General features: G+C 49.8%; 1 protein-coding gene across 3 annotated transcripts in view; it reads right to left on the bottom strand.

Annotated features, from left to right (window-relative positions):
- KATNIP (katanin interacting protein) overlaps positions 1 to 17,519 on the bottom strand; it is a 201,222-nt gene that overhangs the window by 132,820 nt on the left and 50,883 nt on the right. For 2 of the 3 annotated variants that reach the window (XM_046666914.1, XM_046666915.1), the window contains exons 3-5: positions 15,912 to 15,988; positions 7,768 to 7,937; positions 5,794 to 5,891 (exon numbers count right to left, since the gene is read on the bottom strand). In XM_046666914.1, coding sequence (XP_046522870.1) covers positions 5,794 to 5,891; positions 7,768 to 7,937; positions 15,912 to 15,988 — 345 coding nt within the window. The remainder of the gene's footprint in view (positions 1 to 5,793; positions 5,892 to 7,767; positions 7,938 to 15,911; positions 15,989 to 17,519) is intronic. The other variant, XM_046666916.1, reaches the window with a different exon arrangement.

The following is a 17,519-nucleotide window of genomic DNA, read 5'->3' as shown; positions in this document are numbered from 1 at the left end:
CACTGACAGTCTGTGTCGTACAAGGTCACTGTAAAGGCTGATGCTTTATGGGTTGTTTCATTTATTGTCCTCACTGCAGGGGTTTTCGAAACTCAGAAGAGGAGAACAAAGGAGGGAGCCCCACTCCTTCCCATTTTCACTGTGAGCTTTCCTGGAGGTGCTGAAGCTGCCTCGCCCTCAACAGGAAACCGGATACAGCCACTGAGCGAGAACAAGGCCTTTGCTTTAATAATTGCAATGCGCCTGCTTCCAGGCCTTTAAGGAAAGCCCACCCCACAGTAAACTGCTGGAAGGCCAATCCCTTCACTAGCAATTTAATGCTAAGAGCTGATGACGTTCATCAAATCTGACAGCATTTTGGTAAACGACGGCTCTGCTGATTAGGCCGCTGTCCACCCAAGTATTACAAGGCTGAGGAAGCCATAAATCTTAATCCACTGAGAGCAGCAGAAAGATCTAAGGCTGAGAAGTCGGGGGAGAAAGGACAGTACCAACCAGAGCCCGTTTATCAGCACCAGCCCACTCCACAGTGCAGGCGGCAGCTCGGAAGCCCAACCCAGCCATTGCCATCCACATCCCTGGTCCCCCCAGAACTGGAGCAGCCTCGGAGGGGTTTACAGGTGGAGCAGGTCAGCCTCCAATTTGGATGACTCTGTGACCTTCTGGCCCAGGAATCCTTGGGCCTGTGGGCCTCAGGCAGCCCCTTCCATTGGGCACAGCTCTACCCAAAAGTGCTTCCTAGGTGCTGGGCTGGACCCCATGAAGGGAAATCTATTCTGCTGGACAAGGCAAAGGTATTGGGCTTGGTCAGGGGAAAGCGAGGTGTGGCTTGGGAGAGTTTAGGGGAACGCTGAGGAAAACTAGCAGGACAACACGTCAGAGGGTGCAGGGAGGGACAGGGAAGAAGGGGTGCTCGTGGGGAGTAGGCTGCGACCACTGCATCCCCTGCTGACCTGGCCATGGCCAGTGAGAATGCACCAGGTGACTGTGTGACCCGCCTGTCCCTCCTGCTGGGCATGGCCATATGGGAGAAACCCCAGGACTGGGACAAGGCTGTGGTCCCTGATGGGGTGGCTTTTGAGAATTGGCCACCACTAGCCACTGAGGACTCTGCTGCCTTGACCACTCTGCCAACCCCTAGCTGCCTCCAAGGACAGTGGGCCCATCCAAAAGCATAAGGATAGAGAGACTTCTTCCTCTCTATACTGTAGACCCCAAAATCTGTCCCCACCTACTTTCTACCATGGAGGAACTTTCTACTCAACTCCACTTCTTGAGGTCAAAGGAAACCAGTCCAGCCCATCTTCCTCCTGGCAATAACAATGGTGTAGACGGTACATTGAGTCTACTTACTGTCCTGCCTCCAGCCTCCTTGACAGAAGCTAGGGGACCTAGTCCCTGCTCAGGGTGCAGCTCTGGGGAGGCAGCTTTGAATCAGCTGACTGGGCCCCCACCTGCAGTCACAGCCCACGAGAGCAGCAGAGGGCATCTCGTCCAGGCTGACCAGCAGTACAGGCCTTGACCCGAGTAACAAAGACAAGCTGAGAGAGTCAGATGGTCTCTCTCTTGGAAAATTTCAACAAATGAATATGGAGGACGTGAAATACTGTGACATGGAGAAGGCTGGGGGAAGCCGCATGACAAGGCTACAGGCTACGAGGTGGCGGAGCCCAGGGTGAGTGGAAGCTGGGGGAGAGAAGGGAGGCACGGAGGGGGCTGGGGACAGCTGGCAGAGAGAAGAACGCTGAGCAGGCTCCCCGGAAGCCCCGCAATAGCCCCACTTCCAAGCCTCTGGGAGCCACTGGGCCCTCTTGGCAGACCCTCTGCACACAGCAGCTGGGGAAGTTTTCCACAACAGGAACCCAGACATGTAACTCTCTTGTTGAAAACCCTCCAGAAGATTCCTCACACTTAAAACGAAATGCAAACTCCTTCCTGGGGTCTTCCAGGCCCTGTGCAATCTGGCTCCCCAACAGGTGACCCCCGGCCCCCACGCCTGCCCTCTCCACCAGCATGCACAGCCACCCCAGCCTCCTTTCAGCCTGATCCCGTTTCCTGTTGCCCTCGCGGTGCCCCACACTGGGAGACGCTCCCGCCGGATCTTCCTGGGGCTGGCTCCCACTCATCTTCAGGTGTCAGCTCAGAGGTGGCCCTGCGGGAGCCTTTGCTGCCCACCTTCTCTAGACCAGTCTTCCCCAGACACTGTCCACGTCCTTCCACTCTTTCCTCTCCCTCAGAGCGCTTGTTTATTTACTTGCTTGCTTGCTTGCTTCTGGTCCTTTGCCTCCCCACCCACGCCCCGTAAACGTGAGCTCCAGGAGAGCAGGGCCTGGCTTGCCTCACGCACTGCTCTGACCCCAGCACCTGGATGTGTCCAGAACTCTGCAGACACTCAGTCAACGGTCATGGAGTGAACAAAGGATGGAATGAGTGAAGGAGCACACTAGAGGAAGAGCCCTGAGGCCTCCAGGAGAGCCACCCTCAGCATCTGCCCCTCCCTCCCCTGACTGCAGTGGCTGTGGTCGTGGCCGTTTACAGACTGCTTCCTCTGTGCCAGACACTGCATGAAACGCTCTACTGACACTGGCTCACTCAGTCCTCACTCACTACCCTACCAGGCTGGTACCATTATCAATCCCACTTTACAGGTGAGAAAACAGGCACTGAGAGGGTTAGCAACTTATCCAAGACCGTACAGCTGGTAAGTGGTGGAGCTGAGCCTTTGAACCCAGGCTGCTGTGCTCTTAGCCATTTCTCGGGACTTCTCTGTCACCTGCTGCCAGGTGCTCCAACCTGAAGAAGCAGACAACCCCTGCTGATGGACACCTGTGACACACATCATGCACACATCCCTACCCAGCAGCCCTAGGTTTCACTGCTGATGAACCCAAAGCTCTGAGAGGTCACATTGCCAGTTCCAGGGCACACAGCTCGGAAGTCGTTTGTCTGACTCCAGAGTTCATTCTCTTCCACTCTCCAGGGGCCACAGGTTCAAACGCCCCGGTGAGTCTGATGAGAAATGGAAAGGTGGGGAGCCATCTGAGTGTAAGAGAAACAGTAGCCCAAGCATGGTAACAAACTGCAACTGCCACTCGGCCTCAGCTTCGGGCTCTGAAGGGAGTAGTGGTGCCTGTGGCGAACAGGAAGCCCTGTGCCCTGTCTAAAGGGGGCAACTGCTCCTCAGCAACTGCTAGTGGCCGCCTTACGGGAGGGCAGCCAGCGTGGGGGCCAGATCTTTCCATTTTTCCAGAGAGGTAGGAATCTAGAACTTTTAAAAAAAAATCTATAAAATCTTTTGAATTTAAATGTTAACAAGTGACTAAGGCTTTAACCAGTGAGTCCAAAAAACATTATTTGGGGTACAAGTTTGGCCCACAGGCTTCAAGTTGTTAACTTTTGGACTCCACCAGGCTGGTCCTCCTAATGTTTGAGAACAGCTGTTGCATGCTCCTCCCAGGTTACGCAGCTCCCATGTCATCACAGGATCTTCCAGGGCAGGAACTCAGCCTTATTTGATTTTTTTTGTTTTTAACCCCAGCCTTGAACAGTGCCTGGCCCATGGTAATAAATGTGTGTTAAATTAATGGATGATTTCTCTCATGACATGGCTTCTAGTCCACTCACCACTTCTGAATGCTCCCCAAAGGAGCGCATGTGGGTGGAGCAGAGTTGATGTGGCAGTGGGGGGGGGGGGGGGGGGAAGAGTGAGTTGACCCCCAGCACCCATTCCACTCTCCTCCTAGGGTGCCTTTCTGTAGAGGCTGGAAAGCCAGACACTGTTTTTCCCAGACTCCCCCTCAGCTGGGGTTCTAGATGCGACTTAGGTGCTGCCCATCAGATGGCCTCATGGACAGAGAAAGCAGAAGCGAGGGGGGGTGGGGACTCATGTTGGCTGTTTCTGTGCTGAGCACAGTGGGTTTTTCAACAATGTCCCACCCTGACTGGACGGGCTATGGGCAGGGTCCTTCTTCACAGAGTTGGCCCTAGCAGGCACAGCGTCACTCTGAAGCCAACCATTGTCCAGTAGCTTCCTGAACCTGGACTGCAGCTAAGGTGATGAATTCCTGAGGCTCATCCTCCACCTTCCCCACTGTGTGTAGCAGCTCTCCCCGCGGGCCCATGCTAGGATGCTGGGTGCCATTCCTGGAGGCCCAGCTCAGAGCCCATCCTCTCAGCAGCCCAAGGATTTGATAAGCCCCTGATGCCCTGAATTACTTCCTTTCTGATTAAAATAGCCTGAGAGGTCTCTGTTGTTAGGTACCAACTGACCCCTGACTGATACAGTGCAGAAGGACAATTACAGCCTTCATGGCCTCAGGAAGCCAGGAAATTAGCCGTGATTAGGCCTTGTGAAGTGTGGGACCACAGGGAGAGACTGGGGGAGGGATGCTAATTAATTTTAGGCCAAGTCTTTTAAATTGCACAGACTCTGGGGCCAGCTGGTAAGTCACAGTCTAAGATACAAATATGGCTCCTGATAATAGAAGGCACTCAAAACAACTAGAAGGACTGTCTGACGTGAGAAAGCGGAGCAAAGCCTCATTAATGAGAAATTAACATTCACTGCTGGGGACAGAAGGAGGCCCCTAGGCTGTGTGCCCTGCAGGTCTGGCTCCTCAGCACTGAGAGAAGGCTTTGGGAGTTAGCTGGTGGGAAGACCCTCCCCATTTAATCCGCAAATGCCCCTACGGAGAAGCAGAAGACCACTGGGTTTGGAGTCACAGGTCCAGGGTTCAAATCTCAGCCTACACTCCTTCCTCAGTAGCTAGATGACTCTGAGCAAGTCACCCTAACTTTCTGGGCCCCAATTTCCTCAGCGGTATAGTGAGGATACTTATGGACCTACAGGGTTATTGGAAAGACAGGCTGAAAAAGCATAGGAAAGCATTTACTGTAGACCCAGACATCTGGTACAGTGCAAAATGCTCAAAGGCACTACTTCCAAGCTTGGGGAACACAGCATTAGAAAGTATATATACACCACTGCTTAACCTCACCTTAGACCAAGCAAGTCACATTCCTCGGGGGCAGGGCCTGAGCGCTGGTATTTTAAGCCTCTCCAGGCAATCTGAACGTGCAGTGGGGCTGAGTCCCACTGTCCCAGGCAAGGGACGAGTGACTGCAAGGTAAGGCATAAGGACCATACCGGCGAGAACACTAAGCTTGGAGCGAAAGATCTGGGTTTGCGTCTTGATTCGGCCACTTCTTAGCTGTTGACCTTGAAAAGCTCCCTTAACTTTTCTAAGCATCCATCTCCTCAGCACCCTTAAAAGTGGGAGGACACTGGAACTTACCCAATGGGTTTGCTGTGAGGGCAAAGGAGAGGAGTCACGTGGGAGCTCAGCCCATGCCTGGTGCCTGGTGCGTGGTCAAAAATGCAAGTTGCTGGCATCAGCAGTAACCCAAAGTGGCATCTCAGGTCCGTGGGGCAGGGGCTTTATCTTATTCATCCACTGCATCCCTGGCATCTAAGCCCGTGCCTGGCATATAGTAGGTCCTTAATAAAAACCAGCAGGATGAATGAGTCATCACGACCAGCCTATGAGTCTGCCCTTGGACTCTCCTGAGTGGGGCTGGGCCAGCCCTATCAAGAAGGGAGGACCATGCTGCAGGGAGAGGGGTGGAGGCTCCCAAGGGCTCCTCCACTGTCCAGAGGCCTGTGCCATACAGAGAGGGCACCACTGCAGTGCCCAGCCAGACCCAGTCCCTGCCCATGGGGATTCCCACAGTACTGCTCCTGATTCTAAAGCACGAGCTGGGCCATCATCTTGACTCTGCCCAGGGTTTCCAGACCTGGTGCCATCCTCGGCGCTGGACTTTGCTGGGAGCTGTCCGTGAACTGCGTCTTAAAGCTTCTTCAGCTTCTTGAAACAGGGTTCTTCGTCCACCATCTGCACCAGAGATGAGAGAGGAGACATGGTGAGGCGCCAATAACAAGCTCACACTCAGGGTAGTTTCATACCTTACATCTAAAATGCATGTCGATGTGCCCAAAGTCGTCCACAAGAAGCTACTCAGTATGATGCCATTTGTGGCAGCCAGGCTTTAGAAAACAAGCCAGGGGCTGGCCCCGTGGCTGAGTGGTTGAGTTTGTGCGCTCCGCTTCAGCGGCCCAGGGTTTTGCTGGTTCGGACCTTGGGTGCGGACATGGCACCGCTCATAAGGCCACATTGAGGCGGCACCCCACATGCCACAACTAGAAAGACCCACAACTAAAATATACAACTATGTACTGGGGGGATTTGGAGAGAAAAAGAAAAAAAAGAAGATTGGCAACAGTTGTTAGCTGAGGTGCCAATCTTTAAAAAAAAAAAAGAAAACAAGCTCAATGCCCAACAAAAGGGGCATGGGGAGTAAGGCTCAGCACCTCCATGCTATGGAATAAGAGGTGTAATAACGTACAGCTGAGCCGGGCAGGTCTATGTACAAAAGGAACAGCCACTGAGATACAGAAGCAGGGAACAGGACAGTGTGCACAATAGGCCAGCATTTGTGTAAAAGACAGGAGAGCAGAGGGATACTTGCTGACTGAGTAACATACTGCTGGTGGCCCAAGTACAGAGACTCCTGTTATTTGCCCCCTCCGAAACCGGGACCAGCAAAGGCCTGCTTCTCCTAACCAGCAGCAGGTTGGCCGACTCCTCCTCCATGAAAGCTACGGACAGTCATTCGATTTCCCTCTTTGCCCTGGGGGCTAGGAAACTCAAGCTACATTCTAAGCTGAACTGCTGTGGCTCTCCTAGAGGAAGGTTTTGGGACATCATTTTGTCTCTTTATCCCTCTGTTGTTGTTTTGCCTTTTACTGTCTATTAATCGCCTAGGAGCTTACCATGCCTGTGAAGCAATGAATTAGAACAACACAAATCAAGATTATTGTGCAACAGATGCTTTACATTTCTTATGTCATTTAATCTTCCTGGAAAGCTGGCAAGGTAGCCATAATTATTCCCATTTTACAGAAGAGGAAACTGAGGGTCAGAGAGGACCCAACTGCCAGAGCTCTCAAAGCTAGAAAGTGAGAGAACAAGGCTGGAACCCAGCTCTGCCTCGTTCCAAACCTCTTGTAACCTGGTAGCACACTGGCCTCTCAGACACAGTGGCCTGCCTTGAAGGTCACTCTGGCATCCTGGGACAGGCACCCTCATTAGTCCCATTTTAAAGAGGAGGAAACGGAGCATAGAGGGACAAAATGCCTTCCCCAAAGTAACATGACCAAATGGGGACCTGACTCCACGAGCTCTGCCATTTCATTCATTCAACCACTTATTGGCCCTATATCAGGCCGGCCACTGGGCTGGGTGTTTTCTATTACACTGCACAGACTTTTGGTGCTTTTATTACAGGATACACGAAATCCGCCTAAACAATGAAGAGTGTGGATTAACTGAATCCAGAAATGAACAGTGGAATCAAGTATTACACAGGGTTAGGGACTGAAGTTAAGACGTGAGGTCTAATCAAAATTATCCTAGACATGTCCCTAAATTACTGGCACTTGAGACCTAGAAGACACAAAAGTCAGGAATTCACTGCCCCAGCCAGCTTTGCCCTGGGGTAGTGGAGGCCAAAACTAGTTTAAAAAGGAATAAAAAAGGATTTCTCTCTCTCTTTCTCACTCTCATGCTCTCTTTCTGGCCAAGTGGGTATAGTTAACTTGTATAGGTTAACTAGTTACTTGCCGGTAAGTTTACGTGCACAGGATGTGGCCCCACATCATCGTAATTAATGAACAGAGCTGCTGCTTGGCCTGGAAAGGCCTGCGCTCACCGTGTGTGCCCTCAGCGTGGGAGGCACTTCTGGAGAAGTCGGCATGGATGGCTTTCCGCGGCGTCGTCTTCAGTTCAGAATTGGCCCCGTTGACGTAGACAGAGAACCCCTGCTCCAAGTGCTCCAGTCTCAGCTGCATGGGGTCCTTGGTTCTCAAATGCTTTAATATCCTGGGAGAGAAATGGTGGCTTTCTCCTCATCATGTGAGCCCGGGCCACGGCCCACCCCACCTGACCCGGGAGACACAACTGCAGCTCTGATGGGGAAGCGTCTCTAATCAGAGGCCGGGGCGGATGCCCTGCTGTTCTCTACAAACAGCCTCCAAGGGGCCCATTATGCACACGGAGAAGCAGCGAGGGAGACTGCTGCGGGCCCTGAGGGGTCTTTCTGCTTTCATTCTGAGGCTCAAATGCACATTTGTACAACGCAGGCACCAGTCCTTGCCGCGTCGTGGCCGGGACAGAAAGCAGGCATGTGTGTGCACTGCTGCCACACGGCCTGGACTTCTGGGGACAAGCCTGATTTCGTGCTTTTCTACTTTGTGGGCATAGCGGCTCTGGTCAATGTGTAACAAAGAGTGGTTTAGGGTCTCAGTCTTTGTGAGAGAGATCTCATATAACACACCTGTAAATCAGAAAGCATCCTTCGTCGGAGCAGTACGCTGACTTTTTGCTTCGGTAAATAAACGTGTCCTCAGACACTCACCCCTGACATCTCAAATGCTGTCATTTTATCCTCTGATGCAGTTAAAAACATACCAATGCAAGATTTGTTAAGATTAATGATACGATTATCACATCCTTTGGCTGAACAGATGTTGGCCTGAGCATGGCGGGTCTCTAGTTCAGCTTTCTCTAAAGCCCACCTCACACAGGGCCTGGTCCTCTCCCTACTCCTGAAACCGCATCACCACAGACAGCTCGCAGTGTCTTCTCTGGCCCCTGCAGTGCTGCTCCCATCTGACACGAGCCCTTTGGTTCTCTACCAACACCCTTCCGCATCCCTGCATTGGCTAGATTTATCCCCACACAGGAAGAAAGACAGACAACCAACCACCATGGCAACAAGTGTGCATCCTCTTCAGTGATTAAATAAGTCCCTACCAAATTACCAAAGTGGAAATTTTAAAAATAATAGTGATAGTAATCACATAAGGGTGTATACAGTGTACCAAACTCTGTTCTAAATGCTTTACAGGGGGCCGGCCCTGTGGCCGAGAGGTTAAGTTCACGCGCTCCACTGTGGCAGCGCAGGGTTTCGCTGGTTCGGATCCTGGGTGTGGACATGGCACTGCTCATCGGGCCATGCTGAGGCGGCGTCCGACATGCCACAACCAGAAGGACCCATAACTAAGAATATACAACTATGTACCGAGGGGCTTTAGGGAGAAAAAGGAAAAACAACAAATCTTTAAAAATCAATGAACAAATAAATAAATAAATAAATGCTTTACATATAATCAAGTCTCGTTATTCGCGGTAGTTATGTGCTACAAAGTTGCCGCAAACACTGAACTAGTGAACACTGAGCCATGGGTCCTAGGGAGAAATACAGGAGTTGGTTCCTTTGAGCCCCTGGTCACGACACTTTCATCACCTGATCAATACAGAGCCTTGCTTCATGTGTGCTTCTGTTTAAAGGCACCTGACTGAATACATAGCTGGTACATTAACAGACTCACGGCCAGCAGCGTCGGCACTCACGCCTGAGTGAAGCTCATCCAACACACGTATTTTCTCTGTAAGGGACACCTCAGCCCTCTTGTGCTTAGGAACACTAGACAGCACTTCAGCACTATGCTGGGGGGCCACGTTAAACAGCAAAATCACTAACAAAAAGCACAAGAAGATACACACAGCACTAAGTAGACCACAAAGAGGACACTTGTTTGCGGTATGAGAGCTGAAACAAGAAGGCAGAGTCTTCTCCGGTTCTACCTCAGCTGGGAATTGCGTGTCAGGCAACTCAAATTGTCTGCCACTCTGCACACATGTTTGAAGGCTCACCAGAGCACTGCAAGTATTGATTCTGGAGTTACAAATAAATTTTAGTGAGTAGGTGAATTTGCAAATGTGGAATCTATGAATAATAAGGCTTGACTGTATTAAGATGTTAATCTTTACAACAACCTTATAGGGCAATTACTTGTATTATCCCCATTTAATAGATAAGGAAACTGAGGCACAGAGGGCTTAAGTAACTTGCCCAAGGTCACAGAGCTATAACAGTGGCAGGGCTAGGATGCAAACTTAAGCAATTGGGCTCCAGAGTCTTCACCACAACAAAGACAACTTCTAAAGCTAGAAAGATGATGTTGAAATCAGCAAACTCAGACATCGCTGGTAATGCACAGAACCTTCTCAGAAGAAATATAAAAATATATGAAATGCCATATGCTTGGTCTTTGCGCAGTAAGCACACTCCAGCAAGTTGTTCCTGATTAGGAACAACGGTCAGCGTTTGGTTATTACAGACCCTGAAAGCAATCCAAATGTCCACCACTGGGGAAGTGGAACCTGGGATCTCCCACAGCCATTATAACTATGAAGAGTCTGCTGAAACACTGGGGATTGTTTGTGATCTGTTCAGTGGGGGATGAAAAAGGCAGAATAGAAATGGTACATGTGTGGTAAATGCAAAGTTGGAAAAAGTGTGTTTGTGGACACGGAGTGGAAGATGAATGTGAACACTAAATCAAGTGTTGAGGTAGGGTGCTGCTGTTACGAGTGATCTCTTTGTTTGCTTTTTAAATGTTTCTTTAGCTAATGATACATCCATCTTTTCAAAATTCATGACAGGAACATTTATTACAGACTACTTATCTCTTGCCAGGCTCGGAAGCCCCAGAGACGCCTGATTGTTGGGCAACAGCACAAAACAGAAGGAAAACACAGGTAACTAAGAGACAATTTCCAAACACAGTCATAGCTGCACTCGCTGGAGCAAACAATCAGGGTGGCGCAGTGGGCCCAGCAGTCTCCAGGGAGAGAGCAGGGAGCCCAGAGCCCTGGAGGCCCCGAGGCAGGCGGCGGGTGGAAAATCTAACCACCCAGGCAGAGAGCGCCTGCCTCAGCCTCCCTCCAGAGACTGCCCTGTCTCCTGACGCTACGTGGCAGCCCGCCACCCAGGATCCGGGGCTGGCACTCCACGTGCGCCGCTCTTTAAGCCCAATGATCTACGAAAATGTGGATTTATGAAATTGATAAACAAGGAGATAATTATTTAGACTGTGAAAGGAATCGCTAAAGGAACTCCCCTACTGCAGCTGAGCGCATCAGTAAATTCACGTGCCATCAAAGTGGGTTTTTTTTAATTGATAGCCTACTTTGCATAAAAAGCTGCCCTAGGCGTAGGGGATTCAGAAAACTTGGATTCATCCCTGCCTGGGAGGAAAAGGAGCCCCGCCCACCTGCAGCCCTGTCATACTCTGTTGTTTTCTGTTTTGCAGCACGTGTCTCACTGCCTCACACTACAGTTTAGTATCTGTTATCTGTTTACTCTCCCTCCCTCCCCACTAGAATCTGAGCCCCTGGGCATGGGGTCTACGCTGAGTGCAAGGACCAGCGAGGAACGCTCTGCATACCTACTTCTGGAACAAGTGGCCCCAAGGAACTCGAGGTCTAGCAGGGGAAGGAAGACACGGATGTGCATCCTAATGCAGCCATCACATACCTAATGCACATTGCAGGCATCACTTCTGTTCTATCCCATATTGGCCTTTGGGGTCACTTGCACAGAGAGCTCTTTTGCACAGAAGAGGAAGTGGAGGCACTGAATTAGAGCACAGGGTATCATGAGGGAGTGTGACAGGGGATATGACATACTTGAGGGCTGGGTGGTGGGGGCACAAGCAGGGACCCACATGGTGGTAGGACAAAGCCGAGCTCACAGTGGGCGGCGTGTTGCTCATGGGCCTAACAGTGACTGGGTTTACGACTCAACTATCTCAGTGTCTGAGCACTATGGTTGCTGTGTGACTGGGCTAGCCACATGGCTCCTCCAGACATCAGTCACCCCAAGGGTCAACTGAGGGGCTCTCTAAGGGTCAGGCATTCAAGGATAATCCGGATGTCAGCTCAGGAGGAAGGCATGATTAACACTAAAATAATGGCAATGATGATGGTGAAGAAAGCGGACTTGGGCGGTGGGCTTACTGCGGACCTTCAAATACTTGGTCTTGCTTAATCTCTTCACTGGGCCTAGGATTTAGGTCCTACCATTGGCCTGTTCTATCAATGAACTTGCCCAAGGTCAGAGAGCCAAGGAAGCAGCCAGGATTTAAATTCTGGTCCTCAAGGCTCTAGAGCCTGTCTCCCAGCTGCTCCATTCTGCTGTTTTCTGTTTCCTTGCCAAGCAACATACCACAAGGGCTCTGAGCAAGGAGAGTTCAGAGGAGGTGGTGGCATTTGAGTCCCGCCTTGAAGGACGGAGAGGCAGAGGGCAGTGGCACAAAAAGCCTTGCCATTCTTCCTGGTACCTGGCGGCCCATGGGCTCTGGCATTTGTCCTCTAGGATGTCACCACCCCCATCTGTACAGGTGGAGGGTGCAGTGTGGAGGACAAAGCTCCACACTGGAGGCTCTGCCCTTTTCCCAGCTTGTACAACCTTGGGCAAGTCCCTAAACCTCCCACAGCCTAGTTCCTCTTCCGTGAAACGAGACCAAGAATGCCCAGCCCTCCGTGGGTTGTCACGAGGACGGAATGGGATACAGGTTGAAGCTGCAGCTCAGAGGGTGGCCTGGGTGAGGCCCCCAGGGGATGCTGGTTCTCCCCTTCCTTCTTTCTGCCTGAATCTCCTCCAGGGGCAGCGGGTTCACCTCTCTTATGGACATATTTTTAAGTTTCCCTTAAATGACCTTTTTCAAAAAACAAATATTACCATTGCTGGATTCTTTGATCTAGCCCACCCTCCACAATCTGGAGGTTGGTACCACAGCCGCTCTTGGCCGACAGCTCTTCAGACGCAGGGCCCTAATCTTTGTAGTCAATCCTCACACCTCAGCCCCTTGATCACTCCAGTTGCTCTTGCATGAGTCCTGTCGGGCATGATTACATCTTTCACGAAGCTGAGTGAGCAGAATCACTGAGCATCCTCTGGGAGGGTTTGTATAGGGTGAACTGGGGCTGCCACGCCCCCAGAGCCTCCCCCTACCCTTTCCAGGTCCTCGCTTAGAGCACATGATCGCTTTCTGCTTCTTCTGGCATAAAGTCATAGGTGGCCCTGTGCTCACCTGCCACTGTCGGGGAGTTCCTTGAGGGCAAGGGCGGTATGGTGGACTCCTGTTCTTTTTGCCTACCCAGCAACTCTCCCCCATGTCCAAACAGGGCCCCTCAGATTCCCTCTGGGCACTGCTCTACTCCTTCTCTTACTCACGTGTTTGGGTAAGACTAACGCCACTGCCTAGCTAAATGAGGTGGCCGAGGAGCAGCCAGCCAGCCCATGTCACCTCACCGGGCACAGTGGGTGACTGGCTCAGGGATTGGAACGGGGCCCAGACAGGCCACCGGGAGCCCTCCTCAACACTTTTGCTAGAACTATTAGGAAAGAAGTGCTGTCCTCCCTCAGAGTAGGATGTAACTGTGGGGTTTCCAGTGGCTGCCTTGGCCACTGTGAGGGAAGTCCTTGCCTGAGATGAATCCAACATGGGAAAACAGCTTGGAGAAGAATGACTGATTTCAGTGACGTAATTTGAGCACCAGGATCCAGCTATACCTGAAGCCAGAGTATCATCCAGGATTTCAGTAATTTTCCTTGTTGCTTAAAATCCATTTACCTTGGGTTTCTGTCCCTTTCAACCAAAGGAACACTAACTAACAGTTTGTGCCTTCCTCATCACAATGTTCTCCTTCACACTAGTGGTAATGCTACGCACTGAGAAGGTACTCAATGAAATCCTGCTGAATGAATAAAAGGATAACATCACCCAGCATCTTGTGGGCAGTTGCGTTCTAGGCAGATCTCCCCTAAGAACTCGCCCCGATGATTGAACACCCCCTTCTCGAGTCACAAGGAAACTCAGATAAGCAGCCTGGTTTTCATCTCCCTCCTTTTCATCTGCTCAGTGTACAGCTCAGGGCTGGTTTTCAGCCTGGTCATATAATTCACAGAGATCTCCAAGTAAACTGCAATTTATTCCCATAAAACCCCTCCTTCATGAACTTTAGAGCCACTGGCAACCCTGGCAGGTTTCTCTCCTCTTGTTTACTTATGACATGTCAATCAAAACACAAATAAGAAAGGACAGGCCAGCTCCACCACTTCCTGAATGCATGGCCTTGGGCAACTGCTCCCTGCTCTGGGACTCTGCTTCCCTGTCTGTAAAATGGGTGCAGAAACTGTCCCGCCTCTTCAGGTAGTGTGCAGATAAAATGAAACAATGGAGCCAGATGCCTGGCATGTGGCTGGCACGCCAAAACAAGTGCCCTTCAGGCTTAACCTGACGATAGCTCGGGGGCACCCCCATTCTTCATCTGTCTCCATTTGGAGGTGTTGCTTTCTAGCTCTACCTTCTAATTTCCTGTCACCAAGCCAGCTCCCTCTCGGTGAGAACATGGGCCCCCAATTTTATGGCAACTCAGTTTTGATATATTTTTTAATTGCCTTTGTGCTGCAACCTTGTCTCTGGATATTCTCATATATGCTATCAGCTGGTACCTCTTTGATCACATACTTATCGATCCCTTGATTAATGAGAAGCAATTTGCTCATAAGGAACTCTGACACTCTCCTCCCAGACAAGTCGCATATATATGATTAAATGATCACCCAGGTGTTTGGTGGCACCATCCAGCCTGCCAGAAACTGAATGAAAACATCTTTCTCTGTGGCATTAATGATGATAAAAACCCATGTTGGTCTAATCAGCACAGGCCTTCTACTATTCTAGTTTGAGGTCACCCCTGTGATGGAGGGAGAAGAGCACAGAGCAGCTGGGCAGAGAGGACACTACCTGGTATTTCTGGCTGGTCCTGGAGAGTTAATCTATTCAGAGGTTCTCCACTAGGGGTGGGACTGCCTCACTAGGGGGCATCTGGAACGTGGGCAGGAGTTGTTGTCATAGATACTGGGGGTCTCAGTGGAATTCAGTAAATGGGCCAGGAGGCAGGGATGCTAAACTCCTACACGTGGGACAATCCCGCACCATAAAAACCTGCCCCATGCAACATGCCACCAGGGCCCCAGCTGACAAGCAGTGGGAGCCTAGCCAGTCAAACAAGGGCTGAATCCACATGCAGGACAACGGCCCCAAGCTCATTTCCATAACATAGAGGTCCAAATTATTGCCCCTACTCCCCTCCTGCAGGTCTGTTTTAGGGGCCTGCAGCATTCTTCCATTTGTTTTGTGCTTTAATTTGAATTAATTACCAACATTTTAAAACTCAGGAGATTTCACACCACAGATCCAGATTTCTAGTTTCTCCGGCAACTGTGGAGAATATGGACCCCTGGGCCCGTGTTGCCACAAACAAGAACTGGCCTGAGTTAAGCAGCTTGGGCATGAGAATTCCAGCTTCCTGAGAGGTTCTGGGCCTGCAGACAAACCACAGTGAGCTGAAAGTGACCTTCACAACCCTGCAAAGGCACAGAGGACATGATGCCTCTTTCAAACCAGACCACATTGCTTTGACCTTGGTCACTAAATATTGCATCTACTGCAGGCTTTCTCAAGAACCAGCACTCCAGAGTCAAAATCAGTACTAACAACCTTAAATGACATATTGACCAATCTCAAACGCAAATGTAAAAGGACTCCACCTTTACATAATAAGGCATGATTACAGGCTCAGATTTCAAGGGACCAGTGAAGTCTGTAAAATCAGACTGGGCTATTCAGGTGACTCATGCACAAACCCTGCCAAATTCTAGCTTTTCATGACAAACCCACCTTCTCCCAGAAGAGACGCAGGGAGGCGAGAGGTGGTACTTAGACGTCGAACAGTTTGCTACAGCTCAATCAAAAGATGCAATTAAATCAGTGAATGGAGAAATAGGAGCTGGGATTGCAGATAACATCCCAAGCGTCTGAGTGGAGGCTCACTGCACCCCATCCCTATGTGAAACAGAGCCTGCATGCTGTTAATAAATCTAAATAGGATTTTTATTTGGCTAATATTAAGGGCTGCCGTCGAGCGGCTTCATCTTACCGGTTCCTCTGCTGAAGTAATATTAAATACTCATCATGTTTCTCATCAAAGTCTGTCACCATGTCCTTAGTGTAACCCTGAAATGAAGAAACAGAGCAGTGTGATATCGGAATGCAGGGAAGCACTTACTGAGGCCAGGGCACGGCACACAGTGCGCAGGAGGCCAAGAGGTGGAGGCTGACCTTGATGAAGGCCCAGCTCCCTGGGCGCGTCACTCTGGTGACCCAGAGCCCCAGAGATTGTCTGATGGCCCAGTGGGTCTTGATCATATACAACTAACAATCTATGAAAAGAAGAAGGTCAATTCCCCAGTTGTGCCACTGTTTGCTCCTCCCATGCCCTATAAAATCAAGGGCTCCAACCAGATTTGGGCTTACTGTTTTCTCCACACTCATTATTTAGTTATCTCAATTGTCATAACCAGATGCAACTCAAATCAGTTGTTTAGGAGGAGATCTCATTTTTCTCTTGCCATTGCAAGAGAAATGCACGCTTTTTAAAACAATTCAGTCATTACAAAAATATATGACTCAGAGACTGAAGGCCCCTTTAGAGCAGATACTTGTGGCTTTGCACCTCCTCTTCTGGGAAGAGGGCTCTGGATTTACTTTGGGGAACCATTCAGCCCCTTCTTTCAGGTCTCTGGCTTCCTTAGATGCCCATGAAAGGTCCTTTGTTCTCCTCTTGGGTCACATGACCTTAGCCTTGGCCTTGCCAATCAATTTCCCTAGGCACAAAGATTCACTGGTCCAGGGATGAGCCATGACTCAAGCCAGGCCATTGAAAGTCAGTCCTGGGACTTTCCTGATACTCTTGGGAAAAAAGCTGCTCTCTTTCCACTGGGGGGCTAAGCTGCTGAGATGTAGGCCTGGAACTGCCCGAGAACGAAGGCAATAAAAAAGGCAGCAGATCCGAGAGGTGGAGACAGAGACTCCTAATGACATAATTTGAGCCCCTGGATCCGCTCACTCCTGAAGAAGTATATGAACAATTTAGTTATTGCTTTAGAGGTTGCAGCTGAGTTTCTGTCATTTGCAGCCAAAAGAATTATGTGTCATATACCATAATCCAACCATTAGAGATAACCCCTAATAAAATTTTTTACAGCTTTATGTATAATAAACTACCTATATTTAAGTGATGTAAGTATATACCAGTAAAACTCCCATTATAGTTTGATATATATTCCTCTAAATGTTTGTCTTTGTTTATAATATACACTTATACATATTTATAAATATACACACACATTCTTTTAAACAAAAATAGGATCATAGTATAAACAATACTTTGCCGTTTTCTATGTTTCTTAAATAAGTTTTTGCCAAGGAATGGATTAAAGAGATAATATCAACTTGGTTCTAGTCACAACTTACAGGGATTAAGTTTTAAATGGCAAGTAAGACATTTGTAATAGAAATGCAGTTTGTGTGAAAATCCTAACAATTATCATGGGGAGAAGAGAAAAAAAAGAATCTCCATCTTCTCTTCTTAATTTCTCAAAATCTGGCTTTAATCCCAGTGTTCTGCCAGAATCCTAGCAAGGGTGACTCATAACCTCCTTAACCAAATACGCTAGCTCTTCCTGTCTTCATCTTTTTCAATTGC

This window comes from Equus quagga, chromosome 7 (genome assembly GCF_021613505.1).
Source record: "Equus quagga isolate Etosha38 chromosome 7, UCLA_HA_Equagga_1.0, whole genome shotgun sequence".
In the NCBI taxonomy this organism is placed as follows: Eukaryota; Metazoa; Chordata; class Mammalia; order Perissodactyla; family Equidae; genus Equus; species Equus quagga.
The sequence above is the reverse complement of the archived record's forward strand: the minus strand, read 5'-3'. Positions and strand labels throughout refer to the sequence as shown.